The sequence below is a fragment of the Hordeum vulgare genome, chromosome 5H, assembly GCF_904849725.1.
Source record: "Hordeum vulgare subsp. vulgare chromosome 5H, MorexV3_pseudomolecules_assembly, whole genome shotgun sequence".
Classification (NCBI taxonomy): Eukaryota; Viridiplantae; Streptophyta; class Magnoliopsida; order Poales; family Poaceae; genus Hordeum; species Hordeum vulgare.
The window spans coordinates 295,790,274-295,810,928 of record NC_058522.1 but is presented as its reverse complement, the minus strand read 5'-3'; the positions used below and the strand labels follow the sequence as shown (position 1 = coordinate 295,810,928).

Below are 20,655 nucleotides of genomic sequence, written 5' to 3'. Positions count from 1 at the left end.
CTTACCAAGGGGAACTTTCTCCTATGGAAGGCTCAAGTGATGTCGGGCCTGCGAGGAGCGCAGGTCACCGGCCTCCTGGATGGAACCGATGCAGCGCTCACGAAGACGGTGGAGCAGCAACAGGCGGAAAAGACGACGGTCATGGTGCCTAATCCCCTTTATGTGCCATGGCTGTCCAGAGATCAAAAAGTCCTCAGCCATCTCCTCAACTCTCTGTCAAAGGAAATCCTCGCCCAAGTTGTGAGTAAATAAAATACCTTTGATCTGTGGACTGCTATTACCACTATGTTTGCTTCGCAGTCCCAATCTCGAATCACGAATTTGAGAATTGCTATGACCACCACCAAGAAGGGCTCCATGTCGAGCACCTCCTACATCGCCCGGATAAAGAATTTGGGGGATGAACTTGCTGCAGCAGGCCGGCCCGTCTCTGATCCGGAGATGGTGGACTATGTCCTTGCTGGTCTTGATTGGGACTATGATCCGGTCGTGGTGGCGATTGGTGCCGTCAAAACCTCCATCACCGTCGATGAACTCTTTGCCCATATCTCCGCCTTTGATTAGCGGGTGGAGATGCTAGGCGACGGACCAGAAGCTGGCTACAACACGTCCGCAAACATGGTGTACAGGGGGCGTGGCCAATCTCGTGGCAGAGGACGCGGGCGCGGCAACAGAGGCCATGGCCGAGGGAGACGCTCACCCTCCTCCCCTTCTCCAAGCGGCGGCAACAGGAGAGGTGGTCGTCCCCAACAACAACAGTAGCAACGCCAACCGCACCGGGATTACCCCGAGTGCCAAATATGTCTCAAGCATCACCGCGGGGGTGCCCGTGAGTGTTGGGATCGCTATGAGGATGATGAGTATGAAGAAAAGGAGGCAAACGTCATCACTCACTCCTACGGCGTCGACACAAATTGGTATGCCGACTGCGGTGCCACTAACCATATTACACGGGAGCTTGACAAGCTGACGGTCAGAGACAAATATCGTGGACATGACCAAGTGCACACTACAAGTGGTTCTGGTATGGAAATTACTCATGTTGGTAGTTCAATTGTTAAAACCCCCATGAAAAACCTACATCTTAAAAAAATTCTATATGTGCCCACAACATCAAAGAACCTCCTTTCTGTTCATAGATTTACCCTTGATAATCGTGTTCTCATTGAATTCTATCCATATTTCTTTTTGGTAAAGGACTTGGACACGAGGAGAATACTTCTTAGGGGCAAATGCGTGGGAGGTCTCTACCCGCTCATATCTTCATCGACACCATACAATAAGCAGGCTTTAGTTGCTCTCAAGCCTTCCTCATCAAAGTGGCACAATAGACTAGGTCATCCTTCGTCAGTTATTGTTAAATTTGTTCTTAGCAAGAATAAGCTTCCATACTCTCATGAGTCTAGTATTGAGTCTGTTTGTGATCCATGTCAACAAGCTAAAAGTCATCAGTTGCTATACCCCATATCTACCAGTATTTCCACTGCACCTTTGCAACTTGTGTTTTCAGATGTGTGGGGGCCAGCCCCCACCTCTGTTGGTAGACACTCATATTATGTTAGTTTCATTGACGACTTTAGTAAATTTACATGGATCTACCTCCTCAAGAAACGATCTGAAGTATTCCAAGTTTTTAAGAACTTCCAAAATCTTGTTGAGCGCAAACTAAACACCAAAATCATTGCCATGCAAACAGATTTGGGAGGTGAATACAGAAAACTCAATCTCTTTTTTCAAGAACTTGGTGTTTCACATCATGTTGCATGTCCTCATGCACATCAACAGAATGGCTCCGCTGAAAGGAAGCATCGCCATGTTATTGAAGTACGGCTAGCTCTACTAGCAAATTCATCCATGCCACTAAAATTCTGGGTGAAGCCTTCTTAACTGCCACCTACCTCATCAATTTGCTACCTAGCAAAGTCATCACTTTGAAACTCCCATCACTCCCCTATTTGGAATTTCTCCTGACTATAAGTCACTGCGTGTATTTGGTTGTGCCTGTTGGCCCAACCTTCGGCCATATAACACACACAAACTTGCTTTTCGTTCAAAGAAATGTGTGTTCCTTGGATATAGTCCTATTCATAAAGGAGTCAAATGCCTAGATGTTTCCACTGGCAGGGTTTATATCTCTCGTGATGTAGTTTTTGATGAGTCAATATTTCCTTTTGAATCCCTTTATCCCAATGCCGGAGCACTTCTCAGACAAGCAATCCTTCTCCTTCCACCACATCTCCAAAATTCTGATCATGGGGGCGACAATTGTACTAATCCAACTGATGATCCTACTAGCAGGAATGTGTCTCCATGTGTGCAGGATCCTACAGCAGCAAATGGTGCAGAAAATGGTGGAAAAACTGATCAAAACTTTGGAGAAAACGAGCCTATATTGCATGCAGCAAAAGAGGACGAAGCTGGCGCGGAGCACGAGGCGGATCCGGAGTAACCTGGAACTCATGTTCGTGTGACGGCCGCCTCGGATCAGCGCAGATACGCGCCGAACCGCGTGCCCGGCAGTGCCCTCACGCCGCGCCAGTCGGCAGCCGTCACATCACCACATCCAGACGGGAGTCCACGTCCCACACCACGTCCCACGCGCGGGCCCGCAGCGGCAGCAGATCAGGCGACAGCGACAGCAGATTCGAGGGGGGGGAGGGTCGGGATCCTCGTCCCGTGCGTGCGCGCCAGTGACCAGTGGCGGATCTTCTGCGGCTATCCTCTCTGATGAGTCAGACACACCTCAGGCCACACAGTTAAGTTCTGGATCTGCTATGGAAAGCGTATGTGAGAACCTCTCAGGATCTCCTGTGCGTGAGCTTTCTGCACCATCTCCTGTGGCACGACCAGCGCGCACACGACGAAGTCAACCTCAGCCAGTTACAACTTCACGTGTCATGACTCAGTCGCAGAAAGGTATAAAAATCCAAATGTCCGAACTGATGGTACTATTCCATATGGTATGTTATGTATCGCAGGAGAACCAGCAAAATTGGAGGATGCACTAGGAGATCCAAAATGGAAAAATGCAATGGATGAAGAATATTCAGCGCTCATGAGAAACAAGACTTGGCATCTTGTACTAGAAAAGAGAGGTAAAAATATTATTGATTGTAAGTGGGTTTACAAAATCAAAAGAAAAGCAGATGGCTCCATTGACAGGTATAAATCTCGTTTGGTTGCAAAAGGCTTCAAGCAACTGTATGGTTTGGACTATGAGGATACTTTCAGTCCCGTTGTTAAAGCTGCAACTATTAGACTTGTGTTAGCTATCTCTGTGTCCAGGGGATGGAGTTTGAGACAGCTAGATGTTCAGAACGCGTTTTTGCATGGTGTTCTGGAAGAGGAGGTTTACATAAGACAACCACCTGGATATGTTCACAAGAAGGTACCTCATTATGTGTGCAAGCTTGATAAAGTGCTCTAAGGCTTGAAACAAGAACCAAGGGCATGGTACTCAAGGTTAAGCTCTCAGTTGAAGCGCCTAGGCTTTGTTGCATCCAAAGCTGACACTTCTTTCTTCATTTATAACAAGGCAAACACAACTATATTTGTATTAGTATACGTTGATGATATCATAGTTGCAAGTTCTTCACAAAGTGCCACTAATGCCCTTCTGCATGATTTAAGCTCAGAATTTGCATTAAAGGATCTTGGTGATCTACATTTCTTCTTGGGCATTGACGTAAAGAAGATTCAAGATGGCATAGTATTGAATCAAGAAAAATATGCCACTGAACTTCTAGCTCGTATGGGGATGGAAGACTGTAAGCCTTCACCCACAACATTATCCTCTTCAGAAAAACTCTTAGCATTTGAAGGTGAGCCACTGAAAGAAGAAGAGATCACAAAATACAGGAGTGCAGTAGGATCCCTACAGTACTTGACACTAACAAGACCGGATATTTCCTTTGGTGTTAACAAGGTTTGTCAGTATCTTCATGCACCTACTAGTGTACATTGGACAGCCGTTAAAAGAATTGTACGGTACATAAAGCATACTGTGAGCTTAGGTCTCCAAGTTAAACGTTCCAATTCCACTCTTGTTAGTGCCTTCTCTCATGCTGATTGGACATGATGCGGTGATGATAGAAGGTCAACTGGAGGATTTGCAATAGTCTTTGATTCTAACCTCATCTCTTGGAGTGCTAGGAAACAAGCCACAGTATCCAGGTCAAGTACTGAAGCTGAATATAAATCACTGGCTAATGCAACTGCTGAAATCATTTGGCTTGAATCATTGCTCAATGAGTTGGGAGTTAAACAACATCGTGTGTCATGTTTGTGGTGTGACAATCTAGGAGCCACATATCTCTCTGCAAATCCAGTATTTCATGACATAACAAAGCATATAGAAATTGACTTTCATTTTGTCAGAGAAAGGGTTGCAGAAAAGAAGTTAGACATACGCTTCATTCCTTCGAGAGATCAAGTTGCAGATGGATTCACTAAAGCCTTGCCAGTCAAGCCGTTCGAGATATTCAAGAAGAATCTTAATGTGGGATAGTTGAGATTAAGGGAGGGTGTTAGACTTAGAGATATATTGTAATCTCAACTACTTATCTTCTCCTCCTCATGTATCTATCTCTATCTCTATCCTATTGCACCGAACCTGAATCCTAGCGATCGGGTACGTCTTGTACGCCACGGCAAGGGGCTCTTCCTGCTATCGATCAATATATACACACGTGTCTCTCTACGGAGAGTATGAACGCTTCCATCTGACAAATGAAAACGAAAGGTGTCTTTTTTCACATGATGAGGTTTCACATAGGGAATGGTAACACAACCAGGTTTTGTGAAGGCACGTGACTAGTGGAGACGTCACTAGCTACACACTACCCGACTTTATATAACATTGTGCAACGCAATGAAGCTCATGTTTCTACAGTATTATAGGCGATCCCTTTTAATATTCTGTTTAGGAGGTCTCTGGTAGGAGAAGGATGGGATACGTGGCTTCATTGGTTCGTAGGTTGATGGAAGTTCAACTCTCCGACCAACCAGACACTATTCATTGGAAGCTAACTACAAGAGGTAGTTTCTTCGTAAAATAAATATATTTAGACTTATTAATGTTGGGCCAATATCAATCTCTCCACACATTCGGAAGATAAGAGTATCCCTCTGGTTCAAGTTCTTTATGTGGTTTGTTCGGTGTGATACTAGCGAAAGATAACTTGGTTAAACAAAGATGGGTGGGTAGTTCTAGATGTTGTTTTTGTGCTCACAATGAAATATACCTTTTTCTTGAGTGTCCATTGGCTAAGCTTCTATGGTGTACTACACATATAGCCTTCAACATAAACCCTTCACTTGATATGAAACCGTTATAGCCTTCAACATAAACCCTTCACTTGATATGAAACCGTTATTTGGAACGTGGCCTAATGAAATGAACGTAAACACACCTAGAGACGTTTGAATGGGGATATGTACCATGTTTTGGGCTATATGAAAGTGCGAAAATAATATATGGTATTTAATAGAAAGAACTTTACCAACTTTTTGCACGTCATTTACAGAGTTACCGTTTAAACAACTTTTTGCACGTCATTTACAGAGTTACCGTTTAAATCCGTACGTGATCATTACTCACGAAATTTAGAAAACTTTTGGTTAGTTAATGCAATTCAGAAAACTTATAGTTAGTTAATGCAACTAGTCGAAGACAGCTGCACACACTATTTTCAGTCGATATGACGGCAAACTAATAGGCTCATTTTCTTGTTTACGAGGACTCTTCTTTGAGGTCTCGTTGGACCTTCAATTTTATGGAGGCCGGGGCGATCCTCCTTTTCAACAAAAAAAAATAAAGTGTTCGTTTCTTAGCAACCCATCTTGTTGGTAATAGTAGGACGCATCTCATAAGTTTGGATATATCCAAATACGCGACAAAATGTCACTTGTAACCGGTACACACCAACTGTTTAGGCCACACATTTTACAAGCAGCACAACTTCGCTGTTGTGTAAATACCAGGTTACAAATGATACAGAACACTAAGGAACAAAAGTAGGCTAGCTAGTTTACCGATTTTCTTTTCCCTTCATCTATGTTTAATTTCGCTTTCAAGAAAAGACGAGCCGAAGGCCAACGTGAGGTCTTCAGACAGACTTCGATCGTCGCGTGAGATTGATTGGATATCCTTTGAGGGTTCGAGTGGTGGGAAAGAAGAGAAGCCTATCTTCCTCGGCCGCTTCCCAGCTGCCAAATTTACGCACAAAGAATTCAAAGTGGCATCTTAGTTTGGAGCACGCGGATTGGAATTTCAATTGCAGAACATCTAGAAAGTATAGACACAAAAAACTGTAGAATCTCGATTTGAAGATGAAGATGAAGATGGATTACCTAAAGCGCATCACAAGATGATGGAGGAAAACAGATATCACGACCCGAGCAAGCTCGTAGCCAGGGCACAACCGAGGTCCACCGCCAAAGGGAGTAAATAAGTTGGCCCCTACCTCATTCTGAAGTTTGTTGTTGCTCTGCACCAGCAACAGAGTTAGTGTACATGGTACCACAAAACTGTTTAGTCATGCAGGCATTTACTTTACTCTTCTATGAGCCAAGACATAACAGAATATGTTGGACCAATAGCACCGTAAAGGGTACCTGCCATCTCCATGGGTCAAACGTCCGGGCGTTCTCATAGTGTTCATTGTTGAGGTGCACAGCTCGGAACGAAGCGAAGATTTTGCAGCCCTTCGGGATAGTGTAACCTAATATAATGATAAATAAAAACAAATATTACACATTAGGGAGTATTCCTGATCAAAGGGTTGTGAATATTACTTGAGTGTGGATTTACTGAAGTACCTTTAAAATGAATATCAGTATTTGCTCGCCTAAATACCCCACTGATTATGTTGGCCACACGAAGTGTCTCATTTATCACCTGCGAAAATGGTGTCCCTTAATACGGTATGAAAAATCCCAGTGTGCTTGGATGTTATTCTCAACAAATGCGGCAGTATGATATGCGAATCAACATTAAGAAATATGGGGGCATTCAAATCATTACACATTGGGTGAAGTTCATTGACTTGTAATCGCTCCACTCTAGGGGTTGATTTTCACCTTTCATCTTTGTCATGTTTTCATGCTCTTCCTGTAAAATCAGCAAGACATGTGTATTAATTATATATTGACATAGAATATCACGAAACAGGCTCTCGCCCCGCTTTATATATTACATATATAAAGCCAATCGGCCGAACATGGATACATGGTGCCGAGGAAATCCTCAAAAACTGATCAAAAAGAAAAACACAGAATATCAATAGAAGCAATGATATAAAAGCATATGTATCCGTTTACTGAAAATCACATCGGCTTAAGTGATTCATACATTCAGTCTAACTACTGGTCCTGCCTTTGTGGCAAGGATTCTCTCCTTTTGCTGTTATACAATTATATTGATAAATTTAGCCTGGTACAATTAAAAAAAGGAAGAAAAATGAGCAAACATGCTTTTGGAAGAAGTCGGTAGGATTTGTGTTAATAGCAGATCCATTCTTAGGTTACAAGCAGATAAAGAATCAGTCAACATCACCCGTCACCCCTGTCCGAAACCAAGATGCTAACAGTAAGCTACAAACGTAAACAATAGTCTTTTAGTTAACAAACTACTACTAGTATCTGAATTAACAAAACTCTACTTGATCTTGACCTAAAACAACAAGCCGGCAGAGCAAATTTTCTTTTGGACAAGAGCTGATGCACAAAAGGTTTACCGAACCAAACTCCCAAGTATAATAAGATATTATGAAATCGGTTGACAGATCTTCCCTAGTATCCGACCTTATTTGACAGTACGCACCACCACACGTGCACAAGAATTGACAATTTACCAAGCAAATCCTCATGATTCATTAATTTCATACCTTGAGTTGTGCCAGCGCCGCCGGCGTCTCGGTGAGGAACTTGACGGCCACCGTCATGAGGACGGAGGTGGTCTCGTACCCAGCAACAAGCAGGGACAGGCAGAAGTCCACCATCTCCTCCTCCGAGAAGCTCCCACCATCCGCCTCAAGAAGCTCCTCCACCATGTCCTTCTTCTCCCTCTTTCCGTCCATCTCCTCCTTCACCCCATTCTCCTCTCCTCTCTCCTCCATCCTCCTCCTTATCACCTCCCTCAACGCTCCGGCCACCTTCTTCCTCGACTAGAACAAATTTGATGATGGAATATAAATCAGTTACGGAAACGCGCAGACCAATTTGTGCAAACGCAATGTCCATATAAAGGGAAAAGGAAAGGATAAGTACCTTGAGGGCCTGGCCGTAGGTGGTGAAGGGGAGGAACGAGGCGAAAGGGAAGGGGATGGAGAAGAAGCCATCGATGAGCTTGACGTATTCACAGCGGAGGCTCTCGGTCCAGGGCCCGGGCTCGATGCTGACGAGCTGTTTGACGGTGAGGTTGAAGGTGATCTTCTTCGCCTCGTCGAGGAGACGCACGGTGGCGGTGGGCTCCCACTGGCGCATGGTGGCGAGCACGAGGCGGTCGATGTGCGCGAGCAGGGGCTGCGACGCGGGGCGTCCAAGGCGGGTGAGGGTGAGCGAATGGAGGCGCTTGTGGGCGGTGCCCCGCGTGAGGAGCAGGGAGCGCGCGCCGAGGAGCGTGGTGATGGAGGAAGGGTAGCTGCAGCTGACTGCCCGGCCCTCGGCGGCGAGGAGGAGGCGGTTGAAGGCCGGGTCAGCGGAGAAGACGGTGCGCTCGCCGAAGATGTGGGTGGTGAACACGCCACCGTGCCGCGCCACGCGCTCGTCAATGAAGGGCTCCGGGTCGGGCGTCTTGTACGCGGAGATCAGCCGCAGCGTCTCGCCGATCAGGGGCAGCCCCGTGCTGCCCGGCGGAAGCCGCGGCCTCTGCTTCCGGCCCCGGGCCGCGCACGCCACAAGGAACCATCTGCAGACCAACGCGACGGCGACGATGGCAACGGCGGTGGCAGCGAGCTGGAGCGCGCCGGCGTCCATAGCTCGCCGTGCTAATGGCCGTGGCGGTGTGCGTTTTGGCTTTGTTAGGGTGGGGGAGTGAGATTGGCGACTCTGCGACAGCCAGAGGGGAGGAGAGGAGAGGAGGGGAGGGATGTTTGGGGGGCTTCGCTTTTCTAGGTGGGTTTAAATAAAATGTTTGGAGATGGGAGCTTGAGAAAAGGTGTCGAGGGTTAATTAATGGATAGAAAGACTGTGTGCTCTGGTCCAAAAGGGGAATGTGTGTGCACTGTGGCCATGTTGCTGGGGACAAGGGATGTGCTAGAATGATTTTTTTAGTAGAAACAAATTCCCCAATTCTATTTAGTTTTTCTCAAATCTGCAATGGTCAGATCTTTGAGAATCTCAACTACTCCCACCGTTCACTATTTCTATTTCTACTGCTTAAAAAATATTTACTTATATCGCCATCTCTATTCTCTATACAAAAATGCATGCTTTAATGTTTCACTTTTTTACCATCACTTCTTCGTCCAACCATTGTCGTACAATAATCAATCACCTTAACTTGCTTATCTTCCGAATCAATTTCGCTTTAGTTCACTTATCAAACTTTTCATCAAAATATAAAGTAATTACAAGCATAATTTCATAAGCATTTATTTATACAATTGTATTAATATGGATAGGTAAATGAAAATCCTCTTCTGAACACGAGCTCGGCTGCTCCCGCTTACGAAAAAGATCAAAACAAATACTAAAAAGTTCAAAAAAAAAATGTGTGGTAGATAATTTATTGCTTGAGGTTCGCTTAAAGTTTCATCTTCTTTGAACATCTGAGCACCTCTTAGTAAAAAAGACAAATTGGGTCAGAAAATTCGTGAACAGTTAACCTTTTTTACAATCTCAGATTTTGTCTTTTTTTTTGAAAGCTGCTCAGACGTCTAAATAAGATGAAATTGGAAGCGGGTCTTATGCATAAAATTGCATATCATACAAAAAGAATTTGCATTTTTTTTTGATTTTTTTTAATATTTCTTTTTATTGTTTCTGTGAACGGGGATGTTGGAAAACGTTGCATGGAAAACAAAAAATTTCCTACGCGCACGAAAATCTAACATGGTGATGTTCATCTACAAGAGGAGATTTGGATCTACGTATCCTTGTAGATCGCACAGCAGGAAGCGTTAAGAAACGCGGTTGATGTAGTGAAACGTCCTCGCGTCCCTCGATCCGCCCCGCCAACCGTCCTGCGATCCGTCCCACGATTCGCTCCGATCTAGTGCCGAACGGACGGCACCTCCATGTTCAGCACACGTACAGCTCGACGATGATCTCGACCTTCTTGATCCAGCAAGCAAGACGGAGAAGTAGATGAGTTCTCCGGCAACGTGACGACGCTCCGGTGGTGGTGAAGGATCTACTCCTGCAGGGCTCTGTCCGAGCTCTGAAGAAATACGATCTAGAGGTAAAACTATGGTGTCTAGATCTGAGTTGCACATGGCAAAAGTTGTCTCAAATCAGCCCTAAATCACCACTATATATATGAGGGAGGGAGGGGAGGAGGCAGCCTCAAAACCTCAGGGTTTGGCCGAAGTTGGAGGTGGAGGAGTCCTACTCCAATCCTACTTGGAGTAGGATTCCACCTTCCCACTTGGAAACTCTTTCCACCTTGTGTTTTTTCCTTCTCAAACCTTATGGGCCTTAGTGGGAACTTATTCCAGCCCACTAGGGGCTGGTTTATTTCTTCCCATAACCCATGAGACTCCTTGGGGTGTGACACCCCTCCCGATGGTCCCCGGCACCCCTCCCGACACTCCCCGTACACTACCGATGAGCTCGAAACTTTTCCGGTGACCAAAAGAGGACTTCCTATATATTAATCTTTACCTCCGGACCATTCCGGAGCTCCTCGTGACGTCCTGGATCTCATCCGGGACTGTGAACAACTTTTGGTTACCAACACCTATAACTCAACTATACCGAAACGGCATCGAATCTTAGGTGTGCAGACCCTGCGGGTTCGAGAACTATGCAGACATGACTTGAGACACTCTCCGATCAATATCCAATAGCGGGACCTGGGTGACCATATTGGATCCTACATATTCTACGAAGATCTTATCGGTTGAACCTCAGTGTCAAGGATTCATATAATCCCGTATGTCATTCCCTTTGTCCTTCGGTATGTTACTTGCCCGAGATTTGATCGTCGGTACCCGCATACCTATTTCAATCTCGTTACCGGCAAGTCTCTTTACTCGTTTCGTAATACAAGATCCCGTGACTTACACTTATTCACATTGCTTGCAAGGCTTGTGTGGGATGTTGTATTACCGAGTGGGCCCCGAGATACCTCTCCGTCACACGGAGTGACAAATCCCAGTATTGATCCATACTAACTCAACGGACACCTTCGGAGATACCTGTAGAGCACCTTTATAGCACCAAGTTACGTTGCGACGTTTGATGCACACAAGGTATTCCTCCGGTGCCAGTGAGTTATATGATCTCATGGTCATAGGAACAAATACTTGACACGCAGAAAACAATAGCAATAAAACGACACGATCAATATGCTACGTTCATAGTTTGGGTCTTGTCCATCACATGATTCTCCTAATGATGTGATCCCGTTATCAAGTGACAACACTTGCCTATGGTCTAGGAAACCTTGACCATCTTTGATCAACGAGCTAGTCAACTAGAGGGTCACTAGGGACAGTGTGTTGTCTATGTATCCACACATGTATTTGAGTTTCCAATCAATACAATTCTAGCATGGATAATAAACGATTATTATGAATAAGGAAATATAGTAATAACTAATTTAGTATTGCCTCTAGGGCATATTTCCAACAGTCTCCCAACTTGCACTAGAGTCGATAATCTAGTTCACATCACCATGTGATTTTAACGAATCCAACACCGATATAGTTCTGGGGTCTGATCACGTCTTGCTCGTGAGAGAGATTTTAGTCAACGATTCTGAATCTTTCAGATCCGTGTGTGCTTTACAAATCTTTATGTCATCTTATAGATGTTGCTACTACGTTCTATTCGGAAATACTCCAAATATCTACTCTACTATACGAATCTGTTTTACTACTCATAGTTATTCAGATTAGTGTCAAAGCTTGCATCAACATAACCCTTTACGACGAACTCTTCAACCACCTCCATAATCGAGAAAAAATTCCTTAGTCTATTAGTTACTAAGGATAACTTTGACCGTTATTCAGTGATTCAATCCTGGATCACTCTTTGTACCTCTTAACAGACTTGTGGCAAGGCACACATCAGGTGCGGTACACAGCATGTCATACTGTAGAGTCTATGGCTAAGGTATAGGGGACAACCTTCATCCTTTCTCTTTCTTCTGTCGTGGTCGGGCTTTTGACTCTTACTCATATTGACGCCTTACAACACAGCCAAGAACTCCTTCTTTGCTGATCTATTTTGAACTCCTTCAAAAACTTGTCAAGGCATGCATTTCATTGGAAAGTTCTGTTTAGCATTTTTGATCTATCTCCATAGATCTTGATGCTCAATGTTTAAGTAGCTCTATCCAGGTCTTCCTTTGAAGAACCCCTTTCAAACAACCTTTACGCTTTATAGAAATTCTACATTACTTCCGATCAACAATATGTCAACCACATATACTTATCATAAATTCTATAGTGCTCCCACTCACTTCTTTGGAAATACAAGTTTCTCATAAACCTTGCACAAACCCAAAAGCTTTGATCATCTCATCAAAACATATATTCCAACTCCGAGATGCTTGCACCAGTCCATAAAAGGATCGCTGGAGCTTGCATACTTGTTAGTATCCTTAGGATCGACAAAACCTTATGGATGTATCACATACAACCTTTCCTCAAGGAAACTGTCGAGGAAACAATGTTTTGACATCCTATGTGCAATATTTCATAAATAATGCAGCAACTACTAACATAATTCCAACAAACTTTTAGCTTCGCTACGAGTGAGAAAGTCTCATCATAGTCAACTCTTTGATCTTTGTCGGAAACATCTTTTCGACAAGTCGAGCTTTTCTTAATAGTGACTTATCACCATCATCGTCTGTCTTCCTTTTAAAGATCCATTTTTACTCAATAGTCCTACAACCATCAAGTAGTTCTTCCAAAGTCTACACTTTGTTTTCATATATGGACCCTCTCTCGGATTTCATGGCCTCCAGCCATTTGTCGAAATCCGGGCCCACCATCGCTTCTCCATAGCTCGTAGGTTTATTGTTGTTCAACAACATGACCTTCAAGACAGGGTTATCGTACCACTCTGTAGTAGTATGCGACCTTGTCGACCTACGAGGTTTGTAGCAACTTGATCCGAAGCTCTAATGATCGCCATTATCACCTTCCACTTCAATTGGTGTAGGCGCCACAGGAACATCTTCCTGCGCCCTGCTACACACTGGTTGAAGTGACGGTTCACTAACCTCATCAAGTTCCACCACCCTCCCACTCAATTCTTTCGTGAGAAAACTTTCCTCGAAAAAGGACCTGTTTCTAGAAACAAACACTTTGCTTCCGGATCTGAGATAGGAGATGTATCCAGCTGTTTTGGATATCCTATGAAGATGCACTTATCCGCTTTGGGTTTGAGCTTATCAGACTGAAATGTTTTCACATAAGCGTCGCAACCCCAAGTTTTCAAGAAACGACAGCTTAGGTTTCTCCAAACCATAGTCTATACTGTGTCATCTCAACGGAAATACGCGGTGCCCTATTTAAAGTGAACGCGGTTGTCTTTAATGCATAACCCATAAACGATAGTGGTAATTCGATAAGAGACATCATAGTATGCACCATATCGAATAGGGCGTGGCTATGACGTTTAGACACATCATCACACTATGGTGTTTCGGGTGGCATGAACTGCAAAACAATTTTCACATTGTCTTAACTGCGTACCCAAAACTCGTAACTCACATATTCATCTCTATGATCATATTGTAGACAGTTTATCCTCTTGCCACGACGATCTTCACTCTGAAATAGCTTTGAACTTTTCAATATTTCAGACTTGTGATTCATCAAGTAAATACTCATGTATCTACTCAAATCGTTAGTGAAGTAAGAACATAATGATATCCACTGCGTACCTCAGCACTTATCGGACTACATACATAAAAAATGTATTACTCCCAACAAGTTACTCTTTTCTTTCAGGTGGCATGATTTGCATGTCTCAAGTGAATCCAAACGATCCATCCACATGGAGTTTCTTCATGCGTTTTATACCAACATGACTCAAGTGGAGTGCCACAACTAAGTGGTACTATTGTTACTACTTTGTATCTTTTGGCACAAATATTATGAACATGTGTAACACTACGATCGAGATTCAATAAACCATTGAGGGTAATTATTCAAGCAAATAGAATAACTATTATTCTATTTGAATGAATAATCATATTGCAATAAACACGATACAATCATGTTCATGCTCAACGCAAACACCAAATAACAATTATTTAGGTTTTACCACCAATCCCGATGATAGAAGGAGCGTGCGATATTTGATCACATCAACCTTGGAAATACTTCCAACACGTATCGTCACCTTGCCTTTAGCTAGTCTCCGTTTATACCGTAGCTTTCATTTCGAGTTACTAATCACTCAGCAACTGAACCGGTATCCAATACCCTCGTGCTACTAGGAGTACTAGTAAAGTACACATCAATATCATGTATATCAAATATACTTCTGTCGACTTTGCCAGCCTTCTTATCTACCAAGCATCTAGGGTAGCTCCGCCTCAGTGACCGTTCCCCTCATAACATAAGCACTTAGTCTCGGGTTTGGGTTCAATCTTGGGTTTGTTCATTGGAGCAATAGCTGGTTTGCCATTTCATGAAGTATCCCTTCCATCCCTTGCCCTACTTGAAACTAGTGGTTTTACTAACCATCAACAATTGATGCTCCTTCTTGATTTCTACTTTCGCAGAGTCAAACATTGCGAGTCACTCAAGGATCATCATATCTATCGTTGATATGTTTATAGTTCATCACGAAGCTCTAGCAGCTTAGTGGCAGTGACTTTTGGAGAACCATCACTATCTCATCTGGAAGATTAACTCCCACTTGATTCAAACGATTGTTGTACTCACACAATCTGAGGACATGCTCAATGATTTGAGCTTTTCTCCTTTACTTTGTAGGCAAAGAATCTTGTCGGAGGTCTTATACCTCTCAACAAGGGCACGAGCATGAAATCTCAATTTCATCTCTTAGAACATCTCTTATGTTCCGCGACGTTTCAAAACGTCTTTGGCGTCTTGCTTCTAAGCCATTAAGTATTACGCACTGAACTATCACGTAGTCATCAAAAACGTGTATGTCAGATGTTCGCAACATCCACAGACGAGGCTCGAGGTGCAGCACACCGAGTGGTGCATTAAGGACATAAGCCTTCTGCGTAGCAATGAGGACAATCCTCAGTTTTACGGACTCAGTCCGCAAAGTTGCTACTATCAACTTTCAACTAAATTTTCTCTAGGAACATATATAAATAGTAGAGCCATAGCGCAAGCTACATCGTAATTCGCAAAGACTATCAGACTATGTTCATGATAATTAGTTCAATTAATCATATTACTTAAGAACTCCCATTCAAAAAGTACATCTCTCTAGTCATTTGAGTGGTACATGATCCAAATCCACTATCTCAAGTCCGATCATCACGTGACTCGAGAATAGTTTCACTAGTAAGCATCTCTATGCTAATCATATCAACTATAGGATTCATGCTCGACCTTTCGATCTCTTGTGTTCCGAGGCCATGTCTGCACATGCTAGGCTCGTCAAGTTTAACCCGAGTGATGGGGTTATAGTCCTAGGGTAGGGTCATAGGCCTGCCCTGTAGGTCCTACCCAAGGACTACCCCTCATAAGGGACAAGGCCCTTAGTCAGTTCCGACATAACTAAGGACTTCCCATCATCCAGTCGGTAACGGATCCTCCACCATCCATTCGGAGGTGAGCATTCGGAGTATATCAAACTAACCGACTGGATTCCACTCTGTGCATCATAACCCCCCTGGAGGGAAACGGTCGTACGTTTCCATGTGCCTTTATTAGCATTTAAGACATACTTACCTGTAACGTAGGCATTTATTCGCCACTACTCCACCCCTGTGCACCGAACCGTTGTGGAGGGCAGCGCACTCTATATAAGCCGCCCTCCCCCACTGGTGCAGGGGTTAGCAATTCACTGTAATCCATATTCCACTCGACAACAAGCTCCCAGAGCACTCAGACGTAGGGCTATTACCTCCACCGTAGAGGGGCCTGAACTCATACAACCTCGCCGTAGCTAAGGCTCTGCCCATCCTTTCGTACCCTACACATCTACTGTCAGACTTATACCCACGACAGTTGGCGCCCACCATGGGGCAGGCGTCTAAGCGACTTCCGGCGAGTTTGCGACTACATCTTTTCGTCATGTCGTCCGGTGGAGATTCAAGCATGGGTCACGAGATCCTCTTTGGCGCTCTCTCCTTCATCGTCGATGATTCGGCATGGCTTCGGGACGCCCCTCTCGACGTCGAGGCGCTTCCCCGTCGCGGGGCTACGCACTTCCGTGCCGGCGCCCGCGGCATTCTTCTTCTCCAGCAGTCGGCTCCGCTGTCGACTTACACCGCCGTCACGCGCCGCAACAAGCGGTCCCTTCGTCCGCGGCTTCAGCGTTGGGTGCAACACGCCCAGGCGCGCCAGAACGCGTCTTCACAAGTGGTGGTCCTAGAGTCGGTTGTGGTTGCCCCGTCGTCCCAGCGCTCGGACTCGGTTCCGACTGAGTTTCCTTCTGAGTACTTGGGTCGCGGGCCTGCAGTAGAAGTACACATGGCCAACTCCCATGAAAGTCCCTGCCAAACTGGCCGGAACGAGCACGAGATCGACGAAACATTCGGCGCTCGCCATCCACCTCGCCGTTCTGCCAGTCGGCACACTCGGCGGAGCAACGTGGAGTTGTTCCGCACGCCCATCCTCAACTTGGCTGCCGCTGCCAAGATAGCCGATTCCCTTCAGCCGACTGATTCAGAGGCTGGCAGGGGGATCGAGAAAATCCGCGCCCTGCTGCACACGGCGCAGCAGCAAAACTCGGCGGTCTCCCAGTCGCACAACAGGATCCACAATAGTTCTGTTCATGCGAACACGCATCGGTCAGTCCACAGCCCTGGTTCTCATCAGCGACACAGGGGAGGCAGCCGTTCCATAAATCCCGAAGATCGTCGCCGTTCACGCACCCCTCCGCGGGGTGGGCCCTACGGGCCCCGACATCATGATGATCGGCGTTCAGTCGGTGGCACTTACGACCCAAGGCCCGACGCGAGAGGGCATATCGCGCAGGGGAGGGTCGACACGGGCCGAGCCCACCGCGATGGTCACGATATCGACCATCCGAATGGAAGCAGGACTATCGTTTCTGGTCCCGAGTGTTTCAGTCGAGCCATCCGTTCAGGTGACATCCCTCCCAACTTCCGATTGGCGACTGGGATTAGCAAGTTTACAGGACAGTCCAAGCCAGGAACATGGCTGGATGATTACCGAGTGGCAGTCCAGATCGGAGGAGGGGACGACCACGTCGCCATGAAGCACCTCCCTCTGATGCTCGACGGCTTGGCGCGAGCATGGCTGAACCAATTGGCCCCCTCAAGCATCTACAGCTGGGCAGATCTGGCCCGAGTGTTCATCAGGACCTTCGAAGGGACATGCAAGCGCCCTGCTGGCCTCGTGGAGCTCCAGCACTGTGTCCAGAAGCAGAATGAGCCCCTGCGCGATTTCATTCAGCGTTGGACGACCCTCTACCACACGGTGGAGAACGTCATAGAGCACCAAGCAGTCTGCGCCTTCAAGGCAGGCGTGCGGTACAGGGATCTGTACCTGAAGTTCAGTCGAACAGGCGACATCTCCATGGGCAAGATGATGGAGATAGCGGCACGCTATGCAAATGGCGAAGAAGAGGACCGCATCCGTAGCGGCAAGCACAAAACAGTCGCCGATGGAGATGGGAATAACACTCGGAAGCAGAAGCAGAAAGCTCCGTCCACTCCGCAGGCAGAAGCCGCAGCTGTTACCAGTGCCAAGTTCAAGGGCAAGGGGAATGCTCAGTTCACCCCCAAGAAGAAGTAGTTCAACAACCCCATCCTGGACCAGCCATGTCCGATTCACACGAAGATGGATGAAGAGGGCAACGCCATATATCCGAAGCATACCACTCGGCAATGTTGCCTCTGATCTAGGGGTTCGGCGAAGGGCAATCGAGTGAAAAGGACAGTGAACAGGATGAGGAGGACAAGGAGGACCCGTTCCCCCAAGTCCATGCAACACTGATGATTTTTGCTGACGTTGAGAGCAAGAGTCGACTCAAGCTGGTGAACAGGGAGGTGAACATGGCCACGCCTACCAACCCCAAGTTCCTCAAATGGTCTCAGACTGCGATCACCTTTGACCAGTCGGATCATCCAACACATGTACCCACCCCAGGAAGACAGGCCCTGGTCGTCGACCCAGTGGTGGAAGGAGTCCGAATGCGCAAAGTCCTCATGGACGGCGGCAGTGGCTTGAACATCATGTACGCCGACACTCTCAAGGGGATGGGCATTCCGATGTCCAAACTCAGCGAGAGCAGCATGCAGTTCCATGGAGTCGTCCCTGGACGAAAGGCCAAGTCACTCGGCCAGATCGCGTTAGACGTCATTTTCGGCTCCGACAAGAACTTCCGCAAGGAAAAGCTGATGTTCGAGGTGGTGGACTTCCAGAGCACGTACCACACAATTCTGGGCCGCCCGGCGTATGCACGTTTCATGGATCGTCCATTTTATGTATACCTGAACCCAAAGATGCCAGGCCCGAAAGGTGTGATCACTATCACAGGCAATCGACAGCGGGCCGAAGAGTGTCTGCAGCAGGGATCAAGGATCGCCGATCAGCAGATGGCTTTCCTCGAACTTGACGAGTACAAGAAAATAGTCGACCCTGCTGACTTGATGCGTGCAAAGAAGCCAGCTTCGGAGTCTGCATTCCAGTCGGCGGGAGAGACGAAGAAGGTCAGCATCCACCCGACGGACGACACCGCGGCCCCGACGAACATCGCCACCACCCTCGATCCTAAATAGGAAGCCGAGCTCACCCAATTCCTCCATGAGAACTGGGACATCTTCGCATGGAAGCCCTCTGACATGCCAGGTGTACCCAGGGAGTTGGCTGAGCACCGACTGCATATGGATCCCATCGCTCGGCCTGTCCGAGAACGCCTGCGTCGGTCCGTCGCGCACAAGAGGAAGGCAGTCGGAGAAGAAGTGGCCAAGCTCTTGGCAGCCAATTTCATTCGCGAGGTGCACCACTCCGAGTGGCTCGCGAATGTTGTCATGGTGCCCAAGAAAGACAAGTCGCTCCGAATGTGCATCGACTTCAAGCATCTCAATAAGGTCTTCCTGAAGGACCATTTTCCGCTCCCCCGCATCGATCAAATTGTCGATTCGACTGCGGGTTGCGAGCGTTTGTCATTTCTTGATGCCTACTCGGGCTATCATCGGATCCGTCTGTATGGCCCCGATGAATTAAAAACCGCCTTCATCACCCCATTCGGGTGCTTCTGCTACATCACTATGCCATTTGGTTTGAAGAATGCAGGAGCAACCTTTATGCGCATGATCCAAAAATGCCTCCTTGACCAAATCGGTCAGAACGTGGAGGCGTATATGGATGATATCGTAGTCAAGTCACGTAAAGGTTCCGACCTGCTGACTGACTTGGCAGAAACATTTGCCAACCTTCGTAGGTACGATATCAAGCTCAACCCTGCCAAGTGTTCATTCAGCGTTCCTAGCGGAAAGTTACTCGGTTTCTTCGTTTCCGAACGAGGGATCGATGTCAACCCCGAAAAGATCGGGACCATCGTCCGAATGGAGCGGCCGGTCAGAATACACGATGTTCAACGGCTCACAGGTTGCCTAGCGGCTTTCAGCAGGTTTATCGGTCGACTCGGCGAGAAAGCTCTTCCTCTGTACCGACTCATGAAGAAATCAGATACTTTCGAGTGGACAGATGAAGCCCAAGTTGCATTCGACGACCTCAAAGTCCTACTTTCCACCCAACCAGTTCTTACTGCTCCGCTCAGTAAAGAGCCCCTTCTTCTGTACATCGCGGCTACAAATCAAGTCATCAGCACTGTTCTTACAGTCGAACGAGAAGAAGAAGGCAAAGCATACAAAGTTCAGCGGCCAGTGTATTACGTCTCCGAAGTCCTGACTCCTTCCAAGCAGAGGTATCCCCACTATCAAAAACTCATCTACGGGATTTACATGACTGTGAAGAAGGTGGCTCATTATTTCCAAGACCACTCGGTGTCTGTCATTTCTGATGCTCCGTTGTCGGAAATCCTCCACAATCGGGACGCATCGGGCCGAGTGGCGAAGTAGGCAATGGAGATGGTGTACTGCGACATCAAGTTCGAGGCCAAGAAAGCTATAAAGTCTCAAGCTCTGGCTGACTTCATAGCAGAATGGGTAGAACAACAGCAACCGACCCACATCTACTCGGCTCATTGGACAATGTTCTTCGATGGGTCCAAGATGTTGAATGGCTCCGGCGCTGGCGTTGTGATCGTATCACCAAAGGGCGACAAACTCAAGTATGTGCTGCAGATACACTTTGATTCCTCCAACAATGAGGCAGAGTATGAAGCTCTCCT

At 46.4% G+C, this 20,655-nt stretch overlaps 1 protein-coding gene across 1 annotated transcript; it reads right to left on the bottom strand.

The window, feature by feature from the left end:
- Positions 1 to 5,841: 5,841 nt before the first annotated feature.
- Positions 5,842 to 9,121, bottom strand: LOC123396733 (cytochrome P450 90A4). Its single transcript, XM_045091583.1, has 7 exons — positions 8,269 to 9,121; positions 7,887 to 8,165; positions 7,025 to 7,111; positions 6,820 to 6,898; positions 6,616 to 6,722; positions 6,352 to 6,488; positions 5,842 to 6,207 (listed from the first exon to the last, which is right to left on the bottom strand). Exons 1-7 carry the CDS (start codon positions 8,974 to 8,976, stop codon positions 6,108 to 6,110), a joined length of 1,497 nt encoding a protein of 498 aa, XP_044947518.1. The 5' UTR covers positions 8,977 to 9,121; the 3' UTR covers positions 5,842 to 6,107.
- Positions 9,122 to 20,655: the final 11,534 nt, after the last annotated feature.

Coding starts and splice junctions, on each gene's coding strand:
- LOC123396733 (XM_045091583.1), bottom strand. CDS start 8,976: ATGGACGCCGGCGCGCTCCAGCTCGCTGCCACCGCCGTTGCCATCGTC. Junction 8,166..8,268: donor CCTACGGCCAGGCCCTCAAG/GTACTTATCCTT, acceptor AATTTGTTCTAG/TCGAGGAAGAAGGTGGCCGG. Junction 6,489..6,615: donor TTGACCCATGGAGATGGCAG/GTACCCTTTACG, acceptor TTGCTGGTGCAG/AGCAACAACAAACTTCAGAA.